The 26,713-nt window shown below is 39.8% G+C and overlaps 1 protein-coding gene across 1 annotated transcript; it reads right to left on the bottom strand.

Moving 5' to 3' along the window:
• Positions 1–531: 531 nt before the first annotated feature.
• Positions 532–23,053, bottom strand: LOC113990052 (glycerol-3-phosphate acyltransferase 3-like). The gene is made up of 12 exons (XM_027725124.2): positions 18,094–23,053; positions 11,215–11,287; positions 9,177–9,447; positions 7,962–8,036; positions 7,224–7,313; positions 6,213–6,306; positions 5,842–5,957; positions 4,371–4,426; positions 3,936–4,021; positions 3,045–3,173; positions 1,866–1,945; positions 532–1,419 (listed from the first exon to the last, which is right to left on the bottom strand). The coding sequence occupies exons 1-12, from the start codon at positions 18,247–18,249 to the stop codon at positions 1,305–1,307; spliced, it is 1,341 nt and encodes a 446-aa protein (XP_027580925.1). The 5' UTR covers positions 18,250–23,053; the 3' UTR covers positions 532–1,304.
• Between the last annotated feature and the right edge of the window lie 3,660 nt (positions 23,054–26,713).

Genomic DNA, 26,713 nt, shown 5'->3' with positions numbered 1-26,713 from the left:
GCCCAGCCTGGCCCCAGAAGAGGAGAGCTCAGTTCCATGCCACTTCTGTGCCATGCAGCCTCAGGGCAGTTATCACCTCTGTTAGCCCCTCCTCTGAATATTAGTTTTCTAGACTCTCCAGGGCTGGGCAAAGCTGTATCTGTGCATCTGTGCCTCTGCAGGGTGTGTTTGTGATCACCACAACAGATCCTTCATCTCTTCATCAATGGGCTCTCATGTAAACCTTATTAACTGTCCTTACCAACATCTCTGTCACAGAGCACCTATTTGCGTGTGTTTCATTAGGGCTATTCAGATCATTTAAGAAGCCAGATCCTTCCATATGGGAGCTACTTACCAGGAGAGCAAATATTTTATACCAGTAAATACTGTAAGTGATGGAAATATTTCCATCTCATACTTCTTTTGTGCAGTTGTTCTATTTATTTCTGGAGGGTGGGCTTGTCAGAGAGCAAATCCTTAGCCTTCATATCGAGTGGTAACATAAGCAGGTGGTTCTCCAGAAATAATGATAACAGAGAACAATGGATGTCACATCAAATGTTTTCTTTAATTTGGGTAATACATACAAAGAGACACAGAAAGGGACACAACAAAACTAGAAGATAAAATGTAATTTAAAACCACAATATATTTTCTTTGACACTGTCCGTGGCTGTGACTGATTTACCTCAGCATCACACACCCAGGCATCAGGGGCATGCTGCCCTGGACACTGTTGTGCTCTTTGTCAGAATAGAAAACTTTCTACATTGCTGTCCCTGGTCTTGTGACATGGAGAGGAAAGTCAGCACGTGTTTTTTTTCCCCCTCTGACATCCAACACTTCCTCTCCAACATACAATTTGGAAAACATGTTTTGGTGAACTGCCTAACGTCTCCTGATGTGAGGAGCTCTCCACAGCAACATGGTTACTGTGGCTGACAGGAACACTGCTAGTCCAAGTCACTGAGACAGCAGGCTAGGACTACAGAGTTGTTTTGTTAGAAGCTAACAGGTAACCATTTAAGTCCTCAAGGTATTGCAAATGTTTTAAAATGGTGTTTTAATAAGCCTAAGTAATTTTATTGCCAATTTTTCTCACTCAACATCGGAGAGAATTTTACTAGTAGATTGTATATTTTCCTATTTATAAAATTAGAGTCTTTTGCATTAAATAAGGATATCTCTTTATGGTTTCCCTGCTGTGTCATATGCAAAATATCTTACAGAGACAGAAGGAAAACATGTTTGGTTTCCTATAAAAACCAGTCTATTTTCTGGTAGAGATAAGTCATGGAAAAATGAGATAAAATAAATACCGTTTAACAAACATTTCCATTTCCCACAGATCCATTTTCTATTACTATCTGGCAATATTTTTTCTGTTGCTCTTCCTTGAAAGACTCTTTCACCTTTTTCCTTTTTAGTCCCCCATCCCTGAAAGATACAGAAAAGAAACAGCCTTGAGCTCACTTCAGGGTCAAGGCAGAAAAACATTGCAATATTTAGACCGCGTAGTTTCCACTCTTTAATGTTGGATTTTGTACAACAATGTTAAATGATCTGTACTGCCAAGTCTTACCACACAACTATGCCCTTTCTTAACCCAGCATTTAACAGTCAAATAATTCATTTTCACCTAACACTGCCTGCTGGCTAGATCTACCTGTCAGCTCTATTTCTCTATATATACTATATTATTCTATTTATTCTAATGGAATTGTTCAAGGAATATTTTCTGGATTTAGAGTCAGTAAGGGTGATGGACTACAGTGCAAGCAAAGCAAATCTGGAAGAAGTTTTAAAGGATTCCAGGCTAATGTTTCAGAATACAGAACACCTTAAAATGCTTTAAACCCAATCTCAGAGGTGTTGCTTCTTACCAAGGAAGTACAGACATTCCTCCCCGAGCAGCAATGGCAGCCTTGACTCTGTTGGCAAAGTGAACAGCATCTTCTTCTTCCTGAAAAATATAGTAATTATTTGCTTTACAACATAAACATTTTTTCTGTGCCTCACTTAAAGACATTTTGTCAGACAGCAGGCACTTCCAGACCCACAAGCCAGATGTGACTTGCAGGGCAGTTCCAGCTGATCCTGGGGAACGCTGCCCAGTTTGCCACCAGTCAGTGCCAAAAAGAACTAAGTGGAGGCGCTCTGGTTTCTGGGGCAATCTCAAACAACACACAGTATGAGGTCACAGGTCTGGCCAGAGCAGGGGATGTGTCTGCTCCCAGTACTTCAGCATCAGTCTGAAGCTGGGAACACACTGACAGGATCACCCTTGCAGGAGACAAGGTTCTTGAACAGGGTTGGGCCTGGTGCATTCAAATTTTTGTGAGCTCACAGGACTCTGCCCAAACTTCAGAGGACTGAAGATACATGCATTACAGCAGCTTCCCTGCCAAAATTAGGGCTGAGCAAAGACCATGGTAGACAATACCAAACTAGGGCTTTGCTAGAGAAAAAGCCTTGAGCACTTTGTCAGTGTCAGGGTGGTATATAGGGCAGTGGGCTGGGAGGCTCTGCCAAGTTGTGGGGTAAAGCTGCTGGGAAAAGGATTAGCTGGATATGCTGCAGGGCTGAGAAACAAGGTGGTGGGAGAAAGCTGTTACAGAGAACAGGGTGTTGGGAAGATGCTGGTAGTGGGGGGGGACACAGAAGGCAGAAGCGACCCTGTACGGAGTGAAGAGAAGGCCTGAATCCATGTATCCCTTCTAGAGTAAAAACAGGAGGTCTGTGCCAGACTGAGGGGCAGGACTCCTGCAGCATAAACCTATGTCTCTTCTAGTCTCAAGGATCAGAAGAAAGCAATTGCACCGGAACCCAAGTAAAGGTTTTAGCAGCAATAGGGAGCACGGTGGAGGAATGTCTGAATATTTTCAAGGTTAGTTTTTATTTGAAGATAACTAACCCACATGAATCCATGCTCAATTTTAAGACTGTAGTGTTGCTTTCTGGTCTTAGTCCATTAAGTTATCAATAAAAATTCACAAACACTATGCATAGTAACACAGACAACATTTTAAAAGCATTTGCAAAACTTAGAAAAGCATAAGTACTTCTTGGACCATCGGTGGCAGGTACCATACGTTACAGACAACAGCCCAGCTGGTCAACAGATTGAAAGTATAGGTCATCATAGAATGCTTTGTGCTGTTCCAGAAGGCATCTCCAAATCGGGGGTCATACTGGAAGACAAGAAGAATAAGCACAAGGGCATGATCTGCTACCTTAGTTTAAATCACATAAGCTGCTTTTTTTCGGCCACAAAGTCACAGTTCAACTTATTAAAAAGGGGTAAATCTACTCATACCTCCTAAAAGCATCAGTTAATTCAAAGTAAAGCTCCAACAGTCATTATAAGTTTCTAACATTTTTCATTTACAAGCCATGCAGGACCTCAAACTGTAACAGACCCACTGAAACACAACTGTAACAAGAGATTTACTCGAAATGTAAAGACTTGTCATCTACAGATATGCTGACTATGAAGGTTTAATGAAAAATGTTCACACCACTTTTAATGATTTCCTTAACATTAGGCAATGTTAGAGTTCCAGAAAAAGTAACTAACATATCTAGATCTAGGGCAACTTGGCTAAAGCTACTCAGAAAGACTTGGAAGTGCTAAGCAAAGTGCCTTTATCCTCAGAGCTCACAAGAGCCAGGAGCCCTAGGACAGAATGAGCAAGCAGAACTGAACACACAACACGGCAAGGGCCACTGTACTTTTCAGGTCGCTCCTAACCAGTTGCAAAGATCCTCAATGAAACATTTCCCATACTGCACTGAACGTTGCAAACCATCAAGTTTTCGTTTTCTCAGGGTTTATTCAGTACCTCATCACACCAAACAAGCCCCTTTATAAGGTTTACACATGAACATCTTCTCTGACATGAGAAGCTTTTGCAAACAATCCTCCCACATTTGGAAAACTGCAGTTACATTACCTTGATTGCTACTGGATGGATGGTCCCTCCTACCTCAAAGCTTCCCTTCTTAAACATCATTACTGATGTGTTGTTAATGCAGGTACCTGGCCAGAATTAAAACAGATGAAGAGCTTAATCCATTCTGAGAAAAGTATCAGCAAATGAATCATAAACTGTTTTAAGGAGACTTAAGTTGCCAAAGGAGAAAGTAAGCTTTAGTTCTGGAACAAAATCCCAGAGCCTGTACTCTCTTCCATTATGTTATATGCTAAAGCAAATAGACTGTCATAAAACTGTTGTAAGATACTAGAACTTGACTTTTAATATCACACAAGAGCTAATTAATTCTACAAACTAAAAACAAACACCTCACTTGTAAAGACTGGATATAATAAACTGCACTCAGTGGCAAGAAGTGAGAAGAGCAATAAAATCAATGTAGTTGTTTCCTACCTTCTGGGAAAATTAAAATGGGTAATTTGGCCTTATCTGCAATGTGTTCTCTAATTCTGTGGAGAGAAAATAAAATTTCACTGTATATTTCATATTTGTATTTGTCCAAGCATCTAAACATCCATTACCTCTTACATAGGACAAGAAAAGCCCTTGCCCTGTTGTCTTTTGCCAGGCAGTAGCCTCAGCTGGGACATGTGATAGTGAGACACAGGCCTGAAACTCTCTCTTGCTAATTACAGAAGTACATTTTTTACAAAACTGTATGAAGTTTCATTTTACCATTTTAACCTAGTTAACATGAAGCCAGAAAATGGTGGTAATTGAAGTCCCTGAAAATAACTTCCCAGGTTGCAGCTATGAACACAGTCGAACTTGCCTGACTGAAGTATATTCCATATTTCTAGTTTTCATGCCTTCTAGGTACATAGCATCAGTTTTACATGTATCTAATGATTCTCTACATCTAGTCAAGTGACAGGCTGCTATCTTACTACATTAGCTGCATCACTTAAAAACAAATGTATCACCGCTAAGCAGATGACTGACACCAAAATCTGTTGTTTTCCAAGACACTCATCTTTCCTATGACTCAAGAGCATGCAGCTCCTCTCCAGTCTCCATTAAAGAACAAAAGCAAAATATCAGATATCATAAAATAAAAAAAAATTAAAAAAGGAGAATGATCTAGCATAGGGAACCCTTTCCAATTTTCTAAGGACAAACTGTCATAGATACTTTATGTAGCTGCGTTGCACCCTTTTTCAAGAAGATTTAGGACGACAGAACAGTCTCTGTAAACACCTGATTCTATAAGAACTGTCATACTGAGTCAATCCTGTTTATGTCCTTAAAGTCCAACATGTTATCTCTGCCAGGAATCAGTATTGCATGTCTTGAGAGCATCATAGGCATTAGGCAAAAATTTTATGATACTACTCCAGGTGCTCTTCCAGCTTCTAGCAGCTAGGTGGTACCTTGGTTTTGGGGGTTTTTCTTTGCTGCAATCACTCTCCCTTTATACTGTGATAACAGCAGATACAACCAGCTTTGATGCTCAGAGCTGCTGAGTAAATGTACCAGGACAAGCCATGATCTGGGAAGCAGAAGTGCAGATAGAACTCTGGTTTCAGTCCTGACATCCCAAATCACAGCCTCAAAACTGAATGAATAGGGTCCTGCCTGTGGCAGACAGGGCAGCTGTAGCAATGTGGAAATTCCCAGAGGTTACATGGCAAATGATCAAACATGGAGTAGAATTATTAGAATAGTTTTGGCTGGAAGGGACCTTAAAGATGATTGCTACACCCTGCACCTTCTCTGACAGAGCAGTTCCAAACCTTACACCAATGACAACCTACAGCTGCCCACCAAGGAGAAATGCAGGGTAAGAGCAGCCTCAGCTTACGCTTGAACCTCACAATTACTAGACTTGACCAGACAATTAAGCAAACAGCTCACACTACCTTACTTTTTCCTCACCAGATGACGGTCTTTCATTTCCGAACGTTCAAATACGACATGCTGACCGGTCCGCATGCAAGATTTTTGAATGAGTCCTATAAGCCCTCCGTGTGCCTGGCCAACCTGCAAGACCAAAAGAAACTTGTTACTACGCAAATGCACACACGCATCTGTTTCTAAGCTTAATCACAAATTGTACCAATTCTCTTGGTCATAAATGCACACACACTTGCCTGCATGTGCTTTCTTGCAGTCCAAAATGCGAGTTTGAATGCTATCAAATCCCCCTCTTTCGACCAGTTAGTTTATCCTCTTCCCCAACACCACATCTGCAGGCATCTCAACGTTACTGATATTTACCAACTCTCTTGTTCATACCAAGGAATAGCATCCATCGCTGACCAGGATTAGGACATCTAATGGAGATGTGTGGTTGGCTACACAGATGCCTCCTTGCTGTGGTCTGTTTTCTCTGCAATGACAACCATAAAGGTAATTATTAAACATTTATTCTCCAGACTACAGGCCCCATCAGATGACCCATCCAGCAGGCATACATACACAATCAAGACTGAGTGACAAAAGCATTTCAGGCCCATGGCTTATCTGCAAATCCGTAGGAAGTGAGAGAACACAAAACATTTTAAAATACTAGTATTACAACATATATGTTAAAATTTCTGGTAGTACATTACAGCAGATAAGTCATCTTTCCTCATACTTTTGAGAGTCCCTTCACATTTCAGCAGTTCTGGCATTTCACCAAAACCAGTTTCCTTTTAGCTGAAAATACGAGATTTCCCTGGATATGCATTTTAGCTGCATATATTACCATTCACAGAGGCATGTATCAAAGAATATTTGGACACCAAAATTCTAAAAGCAAAGGCGCTGCAGCATGATTTTGCTTTTCTTTCTAAAGCACAAACAACATATTTCAGAAGCCTCCATGACATAAAGCATACCATTAAGCAAGCAAGACACTACAAAGATTTACCAAAATACCTCCCATAACTTACTTCAGCAGAGAGCACGAAGAATTAGTTACTAAACAAATTGGCTACTGGGACAGATGAACATTTTATGGCAATATTTTTGCATGTGGTTAAAACAAGTTCACGGCAAACATTGAAAAATGTCTAAGTGTCTACTTAACCAGGAACGCAAGTACTACTTCACCTACACATACCCTGCCACTACACAACAGAAGACACAATAGGGCATGCAAACATCCTGACAGAGTCTAGATGATCCAAACAGCTTTTTGGATAAATTATGCCATCATAGTATCCATGCAGTAATGGAATAAGAATCCTTCTCTGAAACTTGAGACATTAAGTACTGTAAGAATGAATACCAACCCATTGAGAGCAGACTGGAACCACTCACCTGTTGTGAAAATGGACAAGACCACTCAGACATCGGACACCTAGTGTGGCACATATCATCTGAACCTGGTTGCTCAGCCAGCCTTTAACTCTAAAAGAAATGAAGCCATACATACATTTCCAGTTCTATATAGTCAGCCATGGAACACTCCAATGTAAACTCTCCAGATTATTCCAAATACCTGTTACTACAAAGCCCATACTAAGAGGATTCTCTGCAGTAACAATACCACACAGAAGGAGCTCATTGGTATGAGAGATATTCCACTCTCTTACTGTAATCTATTCTAAATCCACCAGACTCAAAGCAGAGAAGATAATAGGGTTTTGTTTTATAGATTTCTTCTCATTCACTAACATAAATTTAATATAGCAGTATCTAGCTGGTGAATCACATTCGAGTTTCTTGCAGTGAGAGGACACAACAATCTCAAAGTATTAATATGGAATTGCTCAGGACAGGTGATTTAATTGCCCTGTTCTGACTCAGGTAGAGCATATTCTATTTTATGCTCTAAGACATGCTTCCAGCAGTATCTATCTGGCTTATATTGCATGTCTGCTTTCAGATACCATTGCCATACTCTCTCTCATAGCACTCTGTAAGTTTACAGTAGAGAAAAAGTCATCCCATGATAGTCCGCATTAATCCTCTGGTTACAAGCAGAGTGTTCCAACTACTAGTTCAAATCCTTAAAGAAATGAAAAGAAATCAGTAGAGCCCTCAGCAAACACCTACCTGCCATTTGGAAACTGTCCTACTACCATACTGGCCAACACCAGCAACAGGATGCTGAAAACAGACAAGCAGACGCTACAAAGTAAAATAATCTTAATTAAATGCTAAGAAGCAAAACTGGAAGAGTAAGCAAGAAAACATTTTATTTGGCCCTTTGATCCATTTCACAATGCTTCCCTCCACCATAATAGCATCTAACTAGCAATAGAAACCACTAAAGGCCAACGGGACAATACAAGCACGTTTTCACGCAATTAATCCTGCACTGGTTACAAAACCTTGTGCTGCTTGGAGCCTAACTTCCAAAAAGCACCATGCTCTGATCTGAAAGTATCACATGGTGAAGAAGCCATGGTGTTCAAAGAGGACAGCAAGTAGTGGCTGGTGTTCTTTTATGCAGGTAAGATTTCTCAGGGCCAAAAGGGTCTCAGAATTTAATTTTTAAAAACTTATCCAGAAATTTCAGTATGTATTTCCACTCTAAAAGGATGAAAATTAAATTCTGTTGGTTACTAATGGCTGACTCAACCAGTATATTGAAGCCATTTCTACACAGATGTTGTCTTCTTAAGCTGTATATCTAAGTTTACAGGCAGGTATATGTGCTTGGCTATGTGACTGGTACAAAATTCCACCATGCACTTCAGCTAGGTTGTAAGTATATTGCCCACCCGTCAAAAGAATAAGGAATTTTAAAAGCTCCTGTTGTTTGCAAGAACGCATGAACATTTGTAGTGGTTTGGTCAATATGACAAAGGTTGGGTTTGCTTAATAGACAATTTTAAAATGCTGAACATTTAATACATTCCAAGTGGATGTCTCTTTTTTTCCCTCCATTCAGCCCTATGCCCCATGAACGCTGGCTTTGCTTCAAATCCCAAGTGTTCAGCACACAGTCTCCCTGTCTCTTAGGCAAGTGGAGCCTGATCCTTTCAGTTGAAACAGCTGTTACTTTACCCGACAAAAAGATATCCAGTTTATTCCTATACAGTTTTGCTGGATTTTAAAAACAAATGAATTACTAATTACTATTAATTAATTACTAATCAAACATATGGAACATGAGAAATTTACATCTTTGGCACCTCTTTTTTTTCTTTTAGGGATATCTGAGTTTAGATGGCATCTTGGAAAACAGACAAAAGCCATATTATTTCACAACTTCCCTGAAAAGTAACATGAAAAGCAGATCCCAGCAAATTACATCTGGCTCACCGAAAAGGCAGCAGGAGACAATACCGAATTAGGATCCCAATGACCCACACAACAGTGAGTTGCCAGCTGACACGGTGCAAGTTGGCATTGGTTCTGCTGAGGAGGTTCCAGGACACCAGCTCCTCAGAGGAGAACCGTCGAGTGACTTCATCTTCTGCAACTGCCTCACACCCCTTCTTGGAGAAGTACATAACATCAGCAAGGCTGAAGCACCCTTGGCACCGGCCAGCAATCTCCTCTTCCATGGGGGTTTCGTCTCTCTGGATGATCCCTGCATGAGGAAATGAGTCCTCCTTCCACACGGTGAAATGAACAACATGGGTTCCAAAGAGAGTAAAATACACGTGCTTTTTAGAAATAGCTTTCCTCCTACTCAAGCACCATAATTGCATTGTTATGCCTCATTCACGTACTGAACACTTAATTCCACAAGTTACTTCTCTAACCCTATGCCACATAACCCCCCCTAAATTGCTGAGGAAAGAGAAAAGCATTCAGATCAAGCTGCAAATAAAATCTTGAGCACAACACCTACTTCATTGTCATTTACCAAACAACATATGTACACACACCTAGAAATGTCAACAATGCACTGCCAAGGTTGCAGATCCCTCCTGGTGCCCTGACTCAGATTCAGCCAGTGCTTGTATACTTATTGTTCTTGTTGCTGTTGATTAGTTTTACTTTTTTCCAGCTGTAACAAACTCCTTCCTCTGTACTTTTTTTCAGACCCATCTTTCTTCCCCTATCCCTTCTCCTTTAACAGTCCCCTCACTAACAAGGAATTGGAAGAGTCTAGATTTCCCCCAAGCCCCAAAACATGCATAGTGTAACACTGCATGTTGTTCTTCCAGACACATTGTGCTGGAAGAATAAAAACACATTCATGCTCTTCTATTTGTAAAATTACACCCCATCGGACAACCACACAACAAGTTTCAGTATGTTTGCTGAGGTCACTCTGAGACCAGATTCTTATCTGGCTGGTTGAAGTGACTAAAATTGTCTTGATTCATACCAGCTAACACTTGGCCTTCTTGTTTGCCTTTTGTTGTTTTTTTTTTTGTTTTTTTTTTTTTTTTTTTTTTGTTTTGTGTTGTTTTTGGTTTTTTGTTTTTTTTTTTCTGTTTTCATTAATTTTTTGTTTGGTGGTTGGTTTGTGTTTTTTTGGTTTGGTTTGGGTTTTTTTTTTGTTTTTTTTTTTTGTTTGGTTTGGTTTTTTTGGCTTTTGGTTGTTATGTGGGGTTTTTTGTTTGTTTTTGTTTGTTTGTTTATTTTGGGGTTTTCTTGGAGGGGGTGTATTGGATGACATTAAATGCGCATTACTCAAAATACACTTAATTTATCTTAATCAATATACTACCCCCCACCAGAATCACAAAACTTTCCTCCAGCTGCACTTCAGTCAAACTTTCAACATCCAGGAAATCATCAGACCCAAAACTTATTAGCTGACAAACCAAGCAGTCTACATGACTAATGACTAAAAATGGCACTACAAGTAAAAGGATTACCATGAGAACTTAACCCACTCCCCTCTGGTCAAAGAAGAAAGGAAAAATATTTGGGGGAAAAAATTACTCAGATTTTATCCTCGTGCCTAGACAAGAATGCAAAATTTAACTGTGATCCATGGGATGCTGTAACTCCTTCACTTGAGAGACCCTGGGTTTTTTGCATGTGAGGAGTTACAAGAAACAAAAGAGAATCCATGCAGAGCAAAGTCAAGAGCAATGAACACTCATTCAGTCTTGTAAAGAGAGAGCTGATGGAGTCAGAAAGAACAAAATACTCATGAAAACAGGGACAGCTTCCCAAATGCTTATCAGCAATGTCTTTCTATACCCACACTAGTCTCTAGGTCCTTTTATTCAAGAAGACTCAATAATTTGCAGATTATCTTGCTTATAACATCCTTCTGTAGCTTTGTAACTTCAACAGTTATTTGCCCATCAAACTCCTTTCTAAGTAAGATTTTTAAATAGTTGCCTTTTTACAAGATGAATAGTGCTGTGTCCCCTTCATCCAGAGATCTTACCAGTGGAGATTAAATTTTCAAGTGCCAGCGCCTTCTGCTTTTTTACTCCCTCCTCAATCTGCAGGGTGGCCCACTGTTCCCAAAACAAGAAAAGTAGATGTTGATGGTTTTAATTTCATCATTTCTAGACATTCTGTAATTACCTTAGGTGAGTTGTCTGAGCCTCTTTTACTCCTACACGGTCTTAGATTTTCATTTTTCAAAGTGAGCCTGAAGGCTGTCCTGCACACCTCCGGTTTCATTTGTTACATAGACTACCTTTTGCCATTTCCAGGAAAAATTGTTTGGTTCAAACTTCTTTTCAGGACACAGTTGTTTTTCTTCTGGAGGCTCAACAAATTACTGAGCTACTTGAAAGACTATGAGATCCATGGGTCCAAAACTCTCTCTTTTCCACTTAGCTTCAGGCAATAGAGTTATGCAAAATACTATCACTGACATCAGAGAGATGCTGAAAAAATAGATCTAAAAAAATTAATTTAAAACAATAAAAGAGATTACCTCATTTTTAGGGCATTAATGTGATTTCTGTTAACAGAAAACAGAGGCAGCAACATTTTGTATCCATGGTATTTCTGAAGAAGTAGCTTTGGTAATGGGTTTTCACCCTTCCCTGTCTTCACCTTTTTGAGCTAAACCAAGTTTCTCCTCCATACGCAGAACATCATAAAACTCTCCATTAGCAAATCAAATATACCAATACACCTAATTTTTCAAGTTTTCATAGTTTTGAATGTTTTCATCATACATATATAAATAGTAGCTCTAGTGAGTCCTAGATCTTCCTGTATTTATGTCAAGATATCTGGCCTAACAAAGGACACCGGATGCTTGAGTGTAGGCTCTGCTCATTATCAAAGAATCAACAACCCACTCATCTTATGCCTTCACCTGCTATTAAAGCTACCCATCTACAACAGATAAGGATAATCCATCTGCTTCAGGATAAACTCCTGCTTAAAGTGTATTTCCTTCTTACTGATGTGTGCAGCCATTTAAGTCACCACAAAGCTGATCTCAAATAGTCTTCACTACACTACAATGTGTTGCATGTGCCAACAATATCAATTAGTTTTTTTGCCATCCTGAAGTTTTGCATGCTCTCTACCAGCTCCTTCTGCAGCATTAAAGTCAGTAAAAAAAGGGATACTTTGCCAAGGCGTAATTAGGATATTTTAGTTACCCTTCGTGAACTTTTTCTTAGCAGCCATCTTAAAAGAAAAGAAAAAAGTGAAAGCAGAATAGGCTTTGATGGGGTATTTTAAACTCCATGTAAACCATCTGTTATAACACCATAAAACAAACAAACAAAATCAAAAAAGAAGAAATTAAAATAAAAAAAATCCCACACCACAGCCCGTCACTATACTTCCCAATTACTCTCTTGAAAAGGTCAACTGGTACATCACCTGTCTCAATCTTTTGCAACACATGAAGAGTCAGAATTGTGGAGCCAGGGGATGTCATGAAAACAGCAGCCCACACACTGAGAAATGAAAGAACATCCGGAACAGGTACAGCAATGTTGCAAAAGAGAGTAAAGGCAGACATGTGGCAAATTTAACCTCTTTATAATGTACTGCTGGTTCTCACCCCTTCCCCAATATTCTTTTAGGATACTTGTATGGCATGAGGGAGGAAAATAAATAAAAAATCACTGAGCTTGACAAATAAAGCCTTTTTGCCTTACTCTCTGCTTTCCTGTCTCCTGTCTACCACCCTTATCTTGCCTATCACAGTCCTCCTACACAGAGAGGCACCTGGCAGCCAGCAAGCACTGCGAGAAATGAGCTTGCTCATACTGTCCTAGAGGATTTGGAATGCCTCAAGGAAGCTGGCTTTTGATTGCCAAATAGAAAAAGGGTGATAATTACTGACCAAGGTGACTCAAAATATATGTTAACTAATTTAAATAAGACAAGACAAAACCAACAAAAATTTATAAAGATTACTAGTAAAATATAAAGTCTTGACTCATAGAACAGAGAAAGAGTGAGACAAAAGTGGCGGTAACTAAATGGTCAAGGTTACAAAGACGAGGGGACAAGGCAGAAGAGAAGGAGCTTTCAAGGGCTGAACAGTTACACAGGGTTTGTCAGCTTGGCCAAGATGGCAGGGGACAGAGGTCTACAAAATCTGGACTGGCACAGGGCAAGTGCATAAGGTACAGTTATCTATTTTCTAATACAAGAACTGAGGTTCATCATATAAAAGTGTTGGGCAGAGTGTATGAGCAAGAAAAAGGCAATATATTTCCACAAAACACAGTTAAGTTGTGAGTTCATTGTCCAGAACATGTCACCAGAGATCGTTTGAAATGGGAGCAGTTACAAAAAAAACATGGATGAAAATTATTGTGGAACACAAAACCCTCCCAGCTCATGAACTGGCATGGGAGACTGAGGTAACAAGGAGTGAGGAGGGAATCTGACCATACAACCACCCAGCTCTTCAGCTTTTCATCGAGCAGTTGAATTGAAGCCTGTCAAACTGTCTGTCTGGGTCAAACTCTGGACTGACTCAGCAGACTAGCTACTATGTTGTTTTGCATTCAGTTGCATCTGTACGTATAATTTGTTTTTAAAAATGAAATAAGTCTTTGCGATCACCTTTGTATTGCACAGCATTGAGACAGAGCTGTCATGCTGGTCTTTGTTGCAAAACAGTAATGAAAGGATGTTTTAAATGCCTTACAAAAAAAAAAAAACAGATGTTGCAACTAACACAGAATTTAAGTATTAAATGTAGCAACTTCATTCCTAAGTTTGCTGACTGAACGAGAACTCAGCTGCTGTGCTTTCCTCACTTCCATTTCTGAAGTGATGAGGACACGAGGAGCCCAAACATCCAGTGGTTGATCCCAGATGGAATACTGAAGGCCTGACAGCTTAACTCCAACAGTCCATTTTTTTGAGCTTCCTGTAATTACATTCTAAACAAAATAAGAATGTCCAATACTTGGTTATATTAATTATTTTCTTCATAGTACCTGACAGGAAAAACTATACAATATGGAACATTGATTTTCTGAAATCTCACTTTTTGTGGTTTTTTTTATGAGGGTTTTGCAGTTTTTCCTCCCTTTTCCATTTAAAGTACTCCATTTTTCTATACTATGTAAAAATTCAGTTTTGCATCTCTTCCCATATTTTACTACCTCTTCTCCCATATTCTTACAAGAGGTTTTTCTAGTCACTCATTACACTGGCTTTTCTCAATCCTTTTCTCATGTGTGACAAAGGCTTTGGGGCATTTACTCCCCATAGTCTTCCAATACAATGGCAAAGAGAAGGTCAGTAGGTTTTTAGCACAAACTAAAATCACCATCTAAGATCAAGCAATTGGGACCTTTTCATCCAACAGTCCTTTCTGTCTGGCCTCATTTCCCCTTTCACATCACAACCAAGAACCCAGATCAAATGATCTGAGTATTACATTGCATGCCTGAGAGAATGTGACTGTCCACCATCAGATTGTGAAAAGGACTCACAAATCTCCTGCCTGCTTTAGTGAGAGCTGATGAAATAGGTTGAGAAGGGTCACAAACATTTGTTTGGAACAGGAGCACAGGTGTAACTTGTTTGGGCTTTGTTGCAGAGGCTAGCTCAGGATAGCCATGTATTTGAAAGCACGGCAGGGAGCTTCTTTCACTAGTTTAAGTGTCAGCAACATCTGCCCATACTCCAGTGGGAGTTTACAGCATATTAGCTACCTCCGTATAGCTATCAATTCAAAGACTATTCACAAGTATTAGATGTCTTTCCTACATGTGAGTATTTCTCAAGAAACAACAATGCTCCAATTTCATACAGAAGTTCAGAACTCAAAATTCCAGAAGATTCTTGGCAAATAGAGCTACAGCTGTTCAATATGTTTCTTTGACTCTCCACAGGACTGCGAGAGCAAAGGCATTTTCTTTTGGAACAGCTGGAATACCGTCCCTAGAACGGCTTCGCTAGTATTGTCATTTCCATCAAACTCTGATATAGACAAGCAAGTACAAACTCACAGAAAACACATTATTTACAAATAGAAGTTTACAAGCATATGGGAAAAAGTAACCTTATCAGAAATCAAACCACATTCATCTTTATCACTTCTAGATGGTACAAATTATTTCCATACATGATTACATCTTTTCCATTTGTTCCAGTCACTGTTCACAGTGCTAAAACACTTCAGTGAAGTCAAGAAATCAAATTGACTTATCTCATCATATGCCACCATTACTCATTGCTTAGTAATAGATCTGAAAACTTAAGCTTTATTCTAAAACACATTTTTTTTTGCTCCCAGCAAATTCAGTAAGGGCTACAGATATGATTTCTTTGAAAAATATTTTCTGACTTTGAAGTCCTCAATTTCAATCTCTACTTTTTTATTTTTCTCAAGCTGACAAACATAGATGAAAATAAAACATGTTTTCCCTCTGCCTCCCTATTTGCCATCTACAGCTGTAAGAAACAAATATAAAGTGTTGCCAGGTGAGAAGTTTTCTGTTAATTTTGCAGGTCTACATAACAGACTAAATCAAATGCAACATAATGGAGAATCCAGTCATAGTGCTCAAGGTTGGATTTTTTTGCTGAAACACCAACCAGTTGTTTGGTACTTCCTAAATCACTGATATTCCTGCAATATAATCCATAGTGTGCTAATATATGACTAAGCATCTGCTCTTAGCATTTTGAGCTTAGCTATCCGGTTTGGCATCCTATTTCGCCATTGCGGATAAAAACAGGAAACATGGTCTGTCTCTATGCATTACCCCATTAGCAATATCTCAGGTAGATAATGTCACAGCTGGAAACCAGTCCACCCTTCACTGGGCTTTCAATGTCAAGTTGTTAATTTCTCAAACAAGCGGTGCATAGAAGCCTGCTTAAAGCTGACTGTATCCCAAGCTGCAATTTTGGCCATATTCTGAGGAATGAGCCCCAGGACTCAGAGAATAGGCCCAGCAATTACATGCACAAGCTTTAACCCAGCATTTCCCAGTCGTACTCTTCCCTGCAAAGAGCCTAGTGGGCCACAGCACAAGCAAAGGTGACCTAAAATTCCCTCCATCCTCTCTCCCTCCCATTTCCCCCCAAAATAGCTCTTAGTTACTCTTTTGGCACAATGAAAAGCATTTGAGCAATACTTCAAAGAAAGTCGTTGGAATTACCTGTCAGATGAAAACAGAAGAAACTCCTTTTTTGCCCATTGAACAATTAGGGAGCAACTTTGAACTAAAACACAAAACAAGCCAGTCTGAACTGCAGTGCATGGAATTGTGCTGTTCCTGTTATTAGCTGCTGTGGCCACAGGGAACTAAACATAAAAGGCTCACCTGATTACATAACAATTAACTTTTTAATTATTTCTTTTTTGATAAATTGATCCTCCACATTGTGAACACAAAATTGTCATGCTTATAACCTGTTACAAAAAACTGTGGAAAGAGAAATATCTAATGTGCTTCACGAAAGAATTGCCTTCCTATATAAAGCACACACTGAGTGAGTCAAATGTCTCTCAAAGCTGGAAAGTGCACAGGGTGGGGGGAAAAATACGGAAGTTATTTTAATGTCTGGCAACTGCAGCGGCAAGACCTGTCCAAAGACCTTCTCAGATTTGATATAAGCGTGCCAAGAAGAAGGTACCAAGAAGCATTTAATTAGCATAGCACTAGTTGATTAAAAAAACATATGACGTATAAAGGCCAATATTACACATAGCCACTCCAGGCAGTCATTTGTCATTAACACTGGTATCTGAAAAAGCAAGTAACCCCAAACTTTGCAGTCCTGTGCACTATGCTAAATGTTGTTCATACAGCTGAAGACAGATCCTGCCCAAGAGCTCTTAATCAGCATTAAAATGAAACAAAATAAAAAACAAACACTCAAACAAACACAAACAAACAAACAAAAAGAGATAGAAGAATTATAAGACAGAAAAAAAGACAGAATTGGCAAGATAAGATGATTATGATATTAACTATATCACATGGCTACAGACATGTTATACTGCACAAATAGATGACTCCAACAGTTTAATAATAATAATAGCAATAATACTAGTAATGTGTTTTCTGCCACAAGTAGAAAGTATATTCACAGAAAGCAGGTTTATGCCAGAAGCACAAAGTTAATCTACTGGAAAATGGAAATCCTTCACTGTTCAGTATGATGAATTCACCGCACCTACTTCTGGCTAATGATGGATACGAAAAGTCAAACTTGAAAAACTAAATGGAATTATGGCTTATTAAAACCCCCAGAAACCTCTTACTGATAGTAGCAGAATTAAGATCTTAGCCATGATCAGTTCATCCCTAGAAAAATTACACTTTTAGAAGGTTGCACAGACTCCTCGAGTCTCGTACAACAGAACTTGTAACTGCTTGATCCTCCAGATTTACATCTGGAAGAAGCAACACACAGAGTGAATATTCTTACCTAGAATATTAATACCATGTAAATAAAATAATCCAAATAAAACCACTGAATCTTATGTACATCTAAAATACATGTTCTTATTACTTACCAAGTCCCATAAACTAATACCTCTTTTTCTTTATATCTGACTTTTCATGAGTATGCTACTTGCATGAAGTACTTTAACCAGCCTGAACTAGAATAGATCATGGAGTCTCTATTTTAATCCAGGAAAACCTCAAACCAGCAGCAGATTATATGTAAGACAGCACATAACTCGATATCATTAAAGACACCGCTCAAAGTCTATCATGTAAAACAAAGCTTCAAACAACACATCCAAGTTAATGGAATTCTTTCTGCTGACTTTTATGGCTTCTATAAAAAATGTACAGATTTTATTATTAAACATGTCCTGTAGCAAACACATACCTTTTGAACCTAATTCTCAACTTACCTCTAATATTTTTATTACAATATTCACATAGAAATGAGAAATCCCCAATGACACTCGGAACATCGAAGGCAACAAAACTAACGCCACAAACAAAATCATCCAGATTGACAAAATCTTGCTTTCTGCAAGACCATGGCCCTCTCTATTTTCTTCCATGCTTACTCCTCCAAAATGCCAACCAGCTGCCTTTCTGAGAATATATGCTCATCCGTAGTGGAGAATCTAGCAAGCTTCCAGAGATGGAGCCAAATAAGAATTACACATTCTAAGAGCCAAAATTATGTCTAGGTGAAGGCTGCTGCTCTCTGAACCTAACACCACAGATACTCTCAATGATAATGTGACTTCTACCCTTTATCCCACCCTAACTCCACCCACTTCCTTGTAATTGATAAGCATTTACTCGCCAGGGGAGAACAAAAAAAAAACATGATAGGTAATAATATATGTTAGGTAATTAGATACTGTCAATAAGAAAACTTTTCAGTGTGTCAATTAGTTTTCACAAGGTGTCCTGCCAACAAATTACAATACAGAATTAGGTGGGTGTGGTTTTCAGACTGCCTAAAATCTTCTCTTCTAAACCTCATTTAATACACAGGAAACACTTCTCCAACTGACATTTGTGCAAATTGGTGACTTATTTAGTCAGATTTTCTACTTCATGAGGAAATAACTGCCTCATTTTGGTATTTGACCAAAGGAATGAAACTGAAGCTTGAGGTGCAAGTCAGGCTTTTTTATTTTATTTTTTAATAACACACATGAAATGAAGACGCAAGTTTCAGCAGGCAGGGATTGACAATATGATAAACCTGCTCTCTCCATTGCTCTACCAGAAATTAGCCAAAAAGCCTGTATTACAGGGTTACAAAATACACCGTGGTGAAGTAACAAGCCTTTCATCCTTTCAAACCTTTTCATCTATTCAACTACAGAATTGAAATGCAATAGATAATCCAGTTTTTCCTTCTATCCTATCAATTGTCAATAATTTAATTCAGTATTTCTTAGGAAAGACACAGTTCAGACCCTAACAGCCACCTCTCTCCTGCCTTTTTGGATGCAAACAGAATGATTTTGGATGTCAACAGAAGAGGTGAATAACTCCAGAATTCAAGGGGAGCCCACCAGCTGCTTGTTTACAACCTTCTCACAGAACAAATTAACTAACTTTGATAGAATAAGCAAAACTTCCAAGACAGTGATATGCTAGTCCACAAAGCATCTTCCCTTTGCACATACTTACATTAGCGTGTTTTTCTAAAGCTGGGGCTGTCCTTTTAAAATATCCCCATTCCCATGTACTATTGTTTGGTTTGTGGAGCAGTCTGAGTACACACAAACTGGATTTTCTTGGAAATGAAAGCAGACCCAAAGATCCTCTGTAGAAAGTGCACCCAGTACCCTCCAGTCAGTAACAGAAGCAGAGGTGTCAGAGTGAGCTGTACCACCTCCAAATCCTCTAGTTTATACCACATGCCCAGGCACCAACAAGCAGGATCCTGACATGTTCTCAAGCTCACATGAATCTCTGGCATGCTTCTTGTGCCCTATAGTGAGTCAAGTAGCTTTTGTATCTTCAGATTTGCTGCTGAATGACATCCTTCGGGTCTTGCAACTATATTGCAATCTTTTTCAGCAGTCTAACTTTTCTTTTGCTTCTTCTCATTATTTAGCTTCTTTGCCTTCTCTCCCCTTTCTGGCTTCTTTCTGAGCTTTCTGTATCTTCTACAAAATCTTGCTGATTTGTCTGTTTTTTTCTGCTTTCCCATTGCTCTTTCTCTCAATGGCAACCTCAAGCCCCTCACTCTCCCATCATGCTGCCACTGCCAGGTACACCATCAACCACTATTTTCTCACCTGCCCCACCAAAAGGCTCCAGTTCCAGGCTCCCCTGGGAACAGTGTTTTATCATTTGTAAAACAGCTTTACTCACCCGTTTCTGTTTAGCTACCACTCCTTACATTCTCACTACTAGTCTCCTCCTCGAGTGGCTTGTCCAGCTAACACATGATCCCTAGGGTGGCATATACTGGAGAGCTGGATGGGCGGGCGCTGATGCGCCTGGCACAAGGCAGTGTCTCTGAAGAGCTGCCATCAGCCCCAGCACAGGGGATCGGTATGTATGTCGCCTGGGTGCTAAAAACCTTGTGGGCGGGAGGGTGGAGGTAGTTTCTGGGACCTGATTGAGGCAGGAAAGGTGGGCAAAATTAAGTATTGATAGGACACCACCAAGTAACAGGAAGTTGTGGTGACTCGCTTAATGGGATGCCTCAGCAATAAGTTTGGACACACAAAAGACGGATTCTTTCTTAAAAGGATAGAAGGGAAGACAGACTTGCCTACCCTGGGTGGGAGTAAGAAGATGTTTCCCCTCCTGAATACAGCAGAATTGTTTTCCATCCCATGAAACCTTATCATTTGCACTGCCTAACTCTTACAAAGTCATATTCCCCACTACACCATGAGCACAGACACTGTAATCCTTACCTGCCACTTTCTAAAAATACCAGAGAGCAAGCAACCCCCTCCCATGTTCACCCATCTATTATGCTGAATTATGGGATTGTCAGCTATAATTTTCCCTGGCAAACCACTCAGCCCAAGACACATGAGGTTTTTTGAGGGTTGCTGAGACAATTGTCGCAGATGTATGAGGAAAAAAAAACCAAAACAGGTTTAGAGGGGGAATAAATAGAGAGATCTTGGCAGTCTATTGCTTTTCACCAAACATGTCACATTTTCCACACAGCAAAAGATAATTACTACACCTATTCCACTCAGTTTGCTCCTGGACACATAGCACTGCAACAACCCACTGCAGTGAAAGCATCATCTTGAATTCATGGGCCAGCCTGGCAACCCCAGCCCCTTGTAGGTTTATGAAAGAGGAGGCCATAGGGATGGCATTCCAAGTGAAAGAATTGAAGAGTTGCTAGTAGCCTCTCTACTGAGGTGGTCAAACTATCCAGCCCAAAGGCACTACAAAATCCATATGGATTGGAATTTTATCTCTGCCCTGAATGAAGGTGATGCACTTGCTCATGATGTGAAGAAGGAAGGAAATCTTTTATTTCTCAAGGCAATTCATAACACAGCTTCCTGTTTTTTGGTCAGAAATTTGGCATAGCTTTTTACACCCCAGCACAATAATTGATCTTTTATTATTTCCAAAGAACCACTGAACTATACGTTTGTCAAATCCAGTATGAGCTGAATAACAACAATTTGTGATGGGGCTACACAAATTTCCTCGGCACAGTAATTTCTTTCAGAATTAATTCTGCCAGCCACTGACCAAACAGAGCTTCTGCATGTCATTCTTCTGCCCTCTTTGTCCCTCTTACCAACAGCCAGCCATGCTGCAATCATATCCATTTCTAAGCTGGGAGAGGGAAGTGTGAAGGCATTGCAAATAATTCAAATAAACATGCAGCAACAGAATGTAGCATTCATTTGTAAGGTCTAGTATATAACAGCTGATGAATTTATACCAAATAGCCACAAGCACTTCTTTATCACAAAGTACCCTGAATGTCAAGAAAAGCTGCAAGACAATGTGCAAAAGTCTCTGTTCACGAAATCTAACTTAGAAGAAAGAGATGCTGGTGACACAGGAGGAATTCAAGAGCAAAGCTCCCTTTAATTTAATGAATCTCAAATTGACACCCACAAGCATAAGAAATTCACTTGAAACAATCCTGGTCTCCTAGGGAAATGAAAAGGAGACAAAATGGGTGTCAGCCGCCCACTCTTGGCTCTTGATCCCTTGGGGTCATTCTACTAATTTCATATTGCAAAACATTGCCTAATATCTAATTGCCAATTGTCACATGGAACCAGAATTATGACCCGTTTATTTTTTCAGTGCAAGGAGAAGCAAACACGGCACTGACCTCTGCCTATCTGTAGTGCCTTACATGGAAGGGTTAAATCAGGTATAAACAGCCTTTTCCTGTACAGCAGTCAGCTTTCGAGCAGATGCATATACACTGTGAACAGATGAAAAACAGCAAGGAGGTATAACAGCTTTCAAGAAGTGCCACTATGGTTTTGCCTTCCCAATACGCACCCTACTGCAGACACAGACTGGAAATAACACTTGGCATGGCCTCAAAGAGAAGGTATCACACAGTCACAGAAATTTTGGGAACCACTCTTTCCAGGTATGCTTTCTTCCTGTTCAGTACTAACTATTCCAGTGACTCTGAGGGGATATCCTACAGGAGTTTGCAGCCTGCCTTTCTTACAATGCCTTTCTTATCGGACTACCAGAACATTGTATGTCCCCAGCAGATACTGTTCCAAAGGAGCACTGACACATCAGCTTCAGCCACATGGTGCTTCAGATGTTAAAGTAATACATTCCCTAAAGGTTAACAAAGAGAAATTTCTATCTGAAGCGAATGACAATGACCACAACTATCAATCCTGGTCAACCATCTATCAGTTGATCTTTTTTATAGTAAATATACAGGGCATATTGTTTATGGTAAATATAGTATTTTTTCTATAGTAAATATACAGGGTATATTGTTTAACTGTTTTGAGTTGAAACATGATCCAAAACTGCTTACATCTAGAAGTACAGAAGCACACACAAGCATTGCCATTAGGCACACGAAGGTGTTACTATTGCTAAATGCTCTTCTGCCTCCAGTTTTAGGGCTCCCTGGTATTTCTGTGTGAGTTTTGCTATGCTACAAAGCAGGCTGATCTACTTAGAAAAGCCTTGTAAGTCAATGACAGAGGGTCAAGAGAGCAAACCTGGGCTGATTAACCAGCATCAGTTAATACTCAGGGGTACCAGGATTATGCTTTGCAGGATAAGAAAGTCTTTCAAACAGGACTGATGAGAGCATTGTGCACTTCAGTAATTCTGATGTGTGTACTTACACATGAAAACTACTAAGAATATATCTTTTTCAATTGCAGATATTAAAAAATAAAATAAAATAAAATTTAAAACCAAAACCAAAACCAAACAAAGAAAAAAAAAAAAAAAAAAAGGGCCTTTTTGTTTATGTTTTCTCTATGTTTCAACCTCAGATTCCACACCTGATTGCTACTCACGGGGGAAATAATCTCTGGTAGTTTTGTTTTGATATTTATCAAGACTGAGGTTCATGTTTTACAGGTGAGAAATCCTCCAAAAAGCCAGAATAACCTTAAAGATCACCTATTGCATGTAATAGCAATGTCAAGTGCAATATTTATCTATAGAAACTACACTGTTTTTGGGCACTTAAATGCATCTTTGTACTCCTCTGCATTAACATTCGAACTGATCTATGTCTGCTGCTCTTAAGGTCTGTACAGATCCCATCTACACCACTAAACAGATATGTGTTTATATCTGACCACAGTAAGATTGTGCTATTTATGCTTTATCTTTGGCCATCAACAGTTGAATTATGAAAACATTGAAGAAGTATGTTTGACTACTGTATCCCTCATAGAATGACTGTAATACATTTAGCTCTGACCACACAAGCATTATTGTTTCCACACAACATAAATTCAACAATTATAGAACCTTATTTATTGTATCCTGTAGCTTACAACAGGCTTGAGTCTTTGTATCACAAAACAGGGAAATCCACTACATGTTCTGACTACATTTGTTTGCCTTAGCAATGCATGGATATCACAGGTGTGTAGGCATTACACGACTTTCAATATGTACCTCACATACTGTCCATATAAATCTTGTATATGATTTGTGTATCACTGATGCTAAATGCAATAAAATAATTTGTCAATGCCCAACATTTATTGCATTGGTTAAATGCATAACATTTTCTCCCGGCTCTGGCTTAGGAGTGACTGCAAACACAGCACAGGGTCCTTTGGGGCAATTCCTGAAAGACGTCAGCATTCATCCCCTTTCATCATTTTCTCCACAAACAGCTATGGAATATGGACACATCCATCAGTTCTTGTTGCCTTCGCCACGGCAACATGGTCCATAATGGAATCATTTTTCGCAATATATCACTTCAGTTGCATTGTACTTATTACCCCTTTTTTAATACCACATGGCTTGCATTGTAAGAAATGCATGCTAACTCTTTCCCATTACCCTCGTCCATCATTCTGTATCATTCAGAGACTTGTGTTCCCCTTATCCAGAGATCTAGATCATTTATGAGTGTGTTGAGAAATAAAAGTCCTAGCTGGTCCCTCTCTCCACTGTAACAACAGCTAAGAAGCACAACAATTTTCCTCTTCTAAATTTTGGCACCATTCACATATATTTTAAATAATACTTAAAGAATTTTATTTAAATATACCAGAACTAACCCTTCTCCTTCTAAATCTTGCCAACAAGTTTTAATGGAAAAAATATTACACTAAGAATATTAATTTTATATGCAACATAAAAAAACATATTTGAGATCCCAAAAGCATGGAAATACAACTTAAAAGACCACAGGAGCATACATTCTATTTCAAGAGTCAGGCAATTAATGTCTAAGGCTAAGAATGTGCTTACCTATAGTCCTGGTGAGGGATGAAATCAAACATTTGCTTGCCTGATGTGAAGGGGTAAAACTCCTGCGGTCTTTAGACCAGAATGTTGTCACTTTTAACTCTCCCTTCCTGAACTTGTTTTCTAGACCTTTCTTCTGACTGTTATGTCAGGAACATCCGCTAAAATGGGTAAAAATACATTACTACAAGTATTAAAAATGAGTAAAATGTGACAACTGAAAAAATACAGAACGTATATTCTGCAAACTCAGTCTATACCTGACGAAGAAGTTGTACAATTTACTGTTCAGCATTGTTGAGCATTATCATTTTATTAATTCCTTATCACAATTTATTAGGTTATTAACTCAGAAAATTCTCACCACAATCCTAAACAGTACAGTGCATCTCCAGACATCCTCACAGCTGCATGGCCTGTTTTGAAAGGCATGGCCTTGTTATGGACAGCAGGTCAGCCAGTGCCATGCCTTTTCATATTGCAGGCTGGCATGACACAATCCTCCCACTCCCAAGACATGAGCCCAGCTCACTCCACCCACACTCCCAGCAGGATGATGTGGGCCAGGCAGCTCAGTTTAAATGTCATTTTGATGAAAGCATCAAACTAAAGCTCGTAGTGCAGCTCAATGAGGCACTTCCATGAGCGCAAATCCTGCCTTTCGGCCTAGAGCTAGAGCATCAGGTCCCAGAGCTTGCAGGCAGGAGACTGGCAGCCATGAATGGGGCCAGGACACCCTCGGGACAAGCCCTTGGGCTGCACTGACAGACATTCACAGAGATGCAGAGGACTAAGCAGCCTTCCTAAATCAGAGCAGTGTTTCAATTGTTTCAGTCTGCAGGAATTTAGACTTAAGAACTGTGCCATTTAAGGCAAACTGCAAGGGATGATTTTCCAGAAGTCTCACTGGGCAGGTGGCAGGAAGAGGCTGGGAGAGTGAGGGAAGATAGAAGCAGGCACAGAGGAGGTGAGGTCTGGTGCTATTGTTCACAAAATCGGATTCATTGCACAGTGTGTAATAAGCCAATAATTACACTACACACTTGAGAGAGATATTGATTATCTATTTCAGAGTTGCACAATCATGGGTCCTCGGTGGTATTTCACAAATCAAGCACGCCAACTATCAAAATTTTTCACTATTTATACATTTTAGCAAACAAAAGTATTAATGTTCATTGGTTACAAGTTACATAGTTGTCCTTTTAATTAGTATTGTATCTTCTATTGTTTAATGATTCTCTTGCTTCTTATGCCAATTAGTCCACAGGCTCGGTCTTTCTCTTCTTTTGGGCCAGTGGGTTTCTTGAGTTGGTGGCCATAAGTCAGTGGTTGCCATCTACCACTGACAGAATCACCTTTCATGCAGCTGAAGCTGATTCAGCACAGTTGCTGAGTTGTCTTCATTAGTTTCTTCCTTATCTTGGGAATTCTGCCAGATGTCTTTGTGGCCCATAAACATTGCATTCTTTGTGTCCACTATGAGTGATACATCCTTCTTTCCAAGCTTTGCTAACCTCCCCATGGGCTGAGATCGTTGAAGCATGTCCAGCCCTAAACCTTAACAAGGCAATTTTACCAACAAGTAATTTGTCTTTCTGACACCTGGACACCACTTAGAGATTGTTTGTTAGCTGCTATCTTGTAGTCTTAAGCTGAGCCAGGGGAGATTTAAGTTGAACATTAGGTTGTATTTCTTCACAGAAAGAGTGCTTGGGAATTGGAATGGACTGCCCAGGGAGATGGTGGAGGCACCATCCTTGGAGGTGTTTAACGAGACTGGATGTGGCAGTTAGTGCCATGGTCTAGTTGACACCGTGGTGTCGGTCATAGGTCGGACTCGATGATCTCAGAGGTCTTTTCCAACCTAATTGATTCCACGATTCTGTGATCCGTTTTCACCGATCAAATCGCCTTTTTTTGTTGATTAGCTTTGAAAGCACACAAAGACCAAACATCAGAGGACACCCTTTCTGAAGAAAACGTTTACGCTTTCCACGTTTCGCCCGGCGCGGGCGGCTGAGGGGATCCCGCGTCCCTGCGGGGCCGGGCTGTGCCCGCCCGGGCCCGGCGCGGCGCTGCCGCCAGCGGCCGCTGGGGGCTCCCGCCGTGCGGCGCGGCCCG

This window comes from Pipra filicauda, unplaced genomic scaffold (assembly GCF_003945595.2).
Source record: "Pipra filicauda isolate LSUMZ 115617 unplaced genomic scaffold, ASM394559v2 scaffold8_size5757611_pilon, whole genome shotgun sequence".
In the NCBI taxonomy this organism is placed as follows: domain Eukaryota; kingdom Metazoa; phylum Chordata; class Aves; order Passeriformes; family Pipridae; genus Pipra; species Pipra filicauda.
The sequence above is the reverse complement of the archived record's forward strand: the minus strand, read 5'-3'. Positions and strand labels throughout refer to the sequence as shown.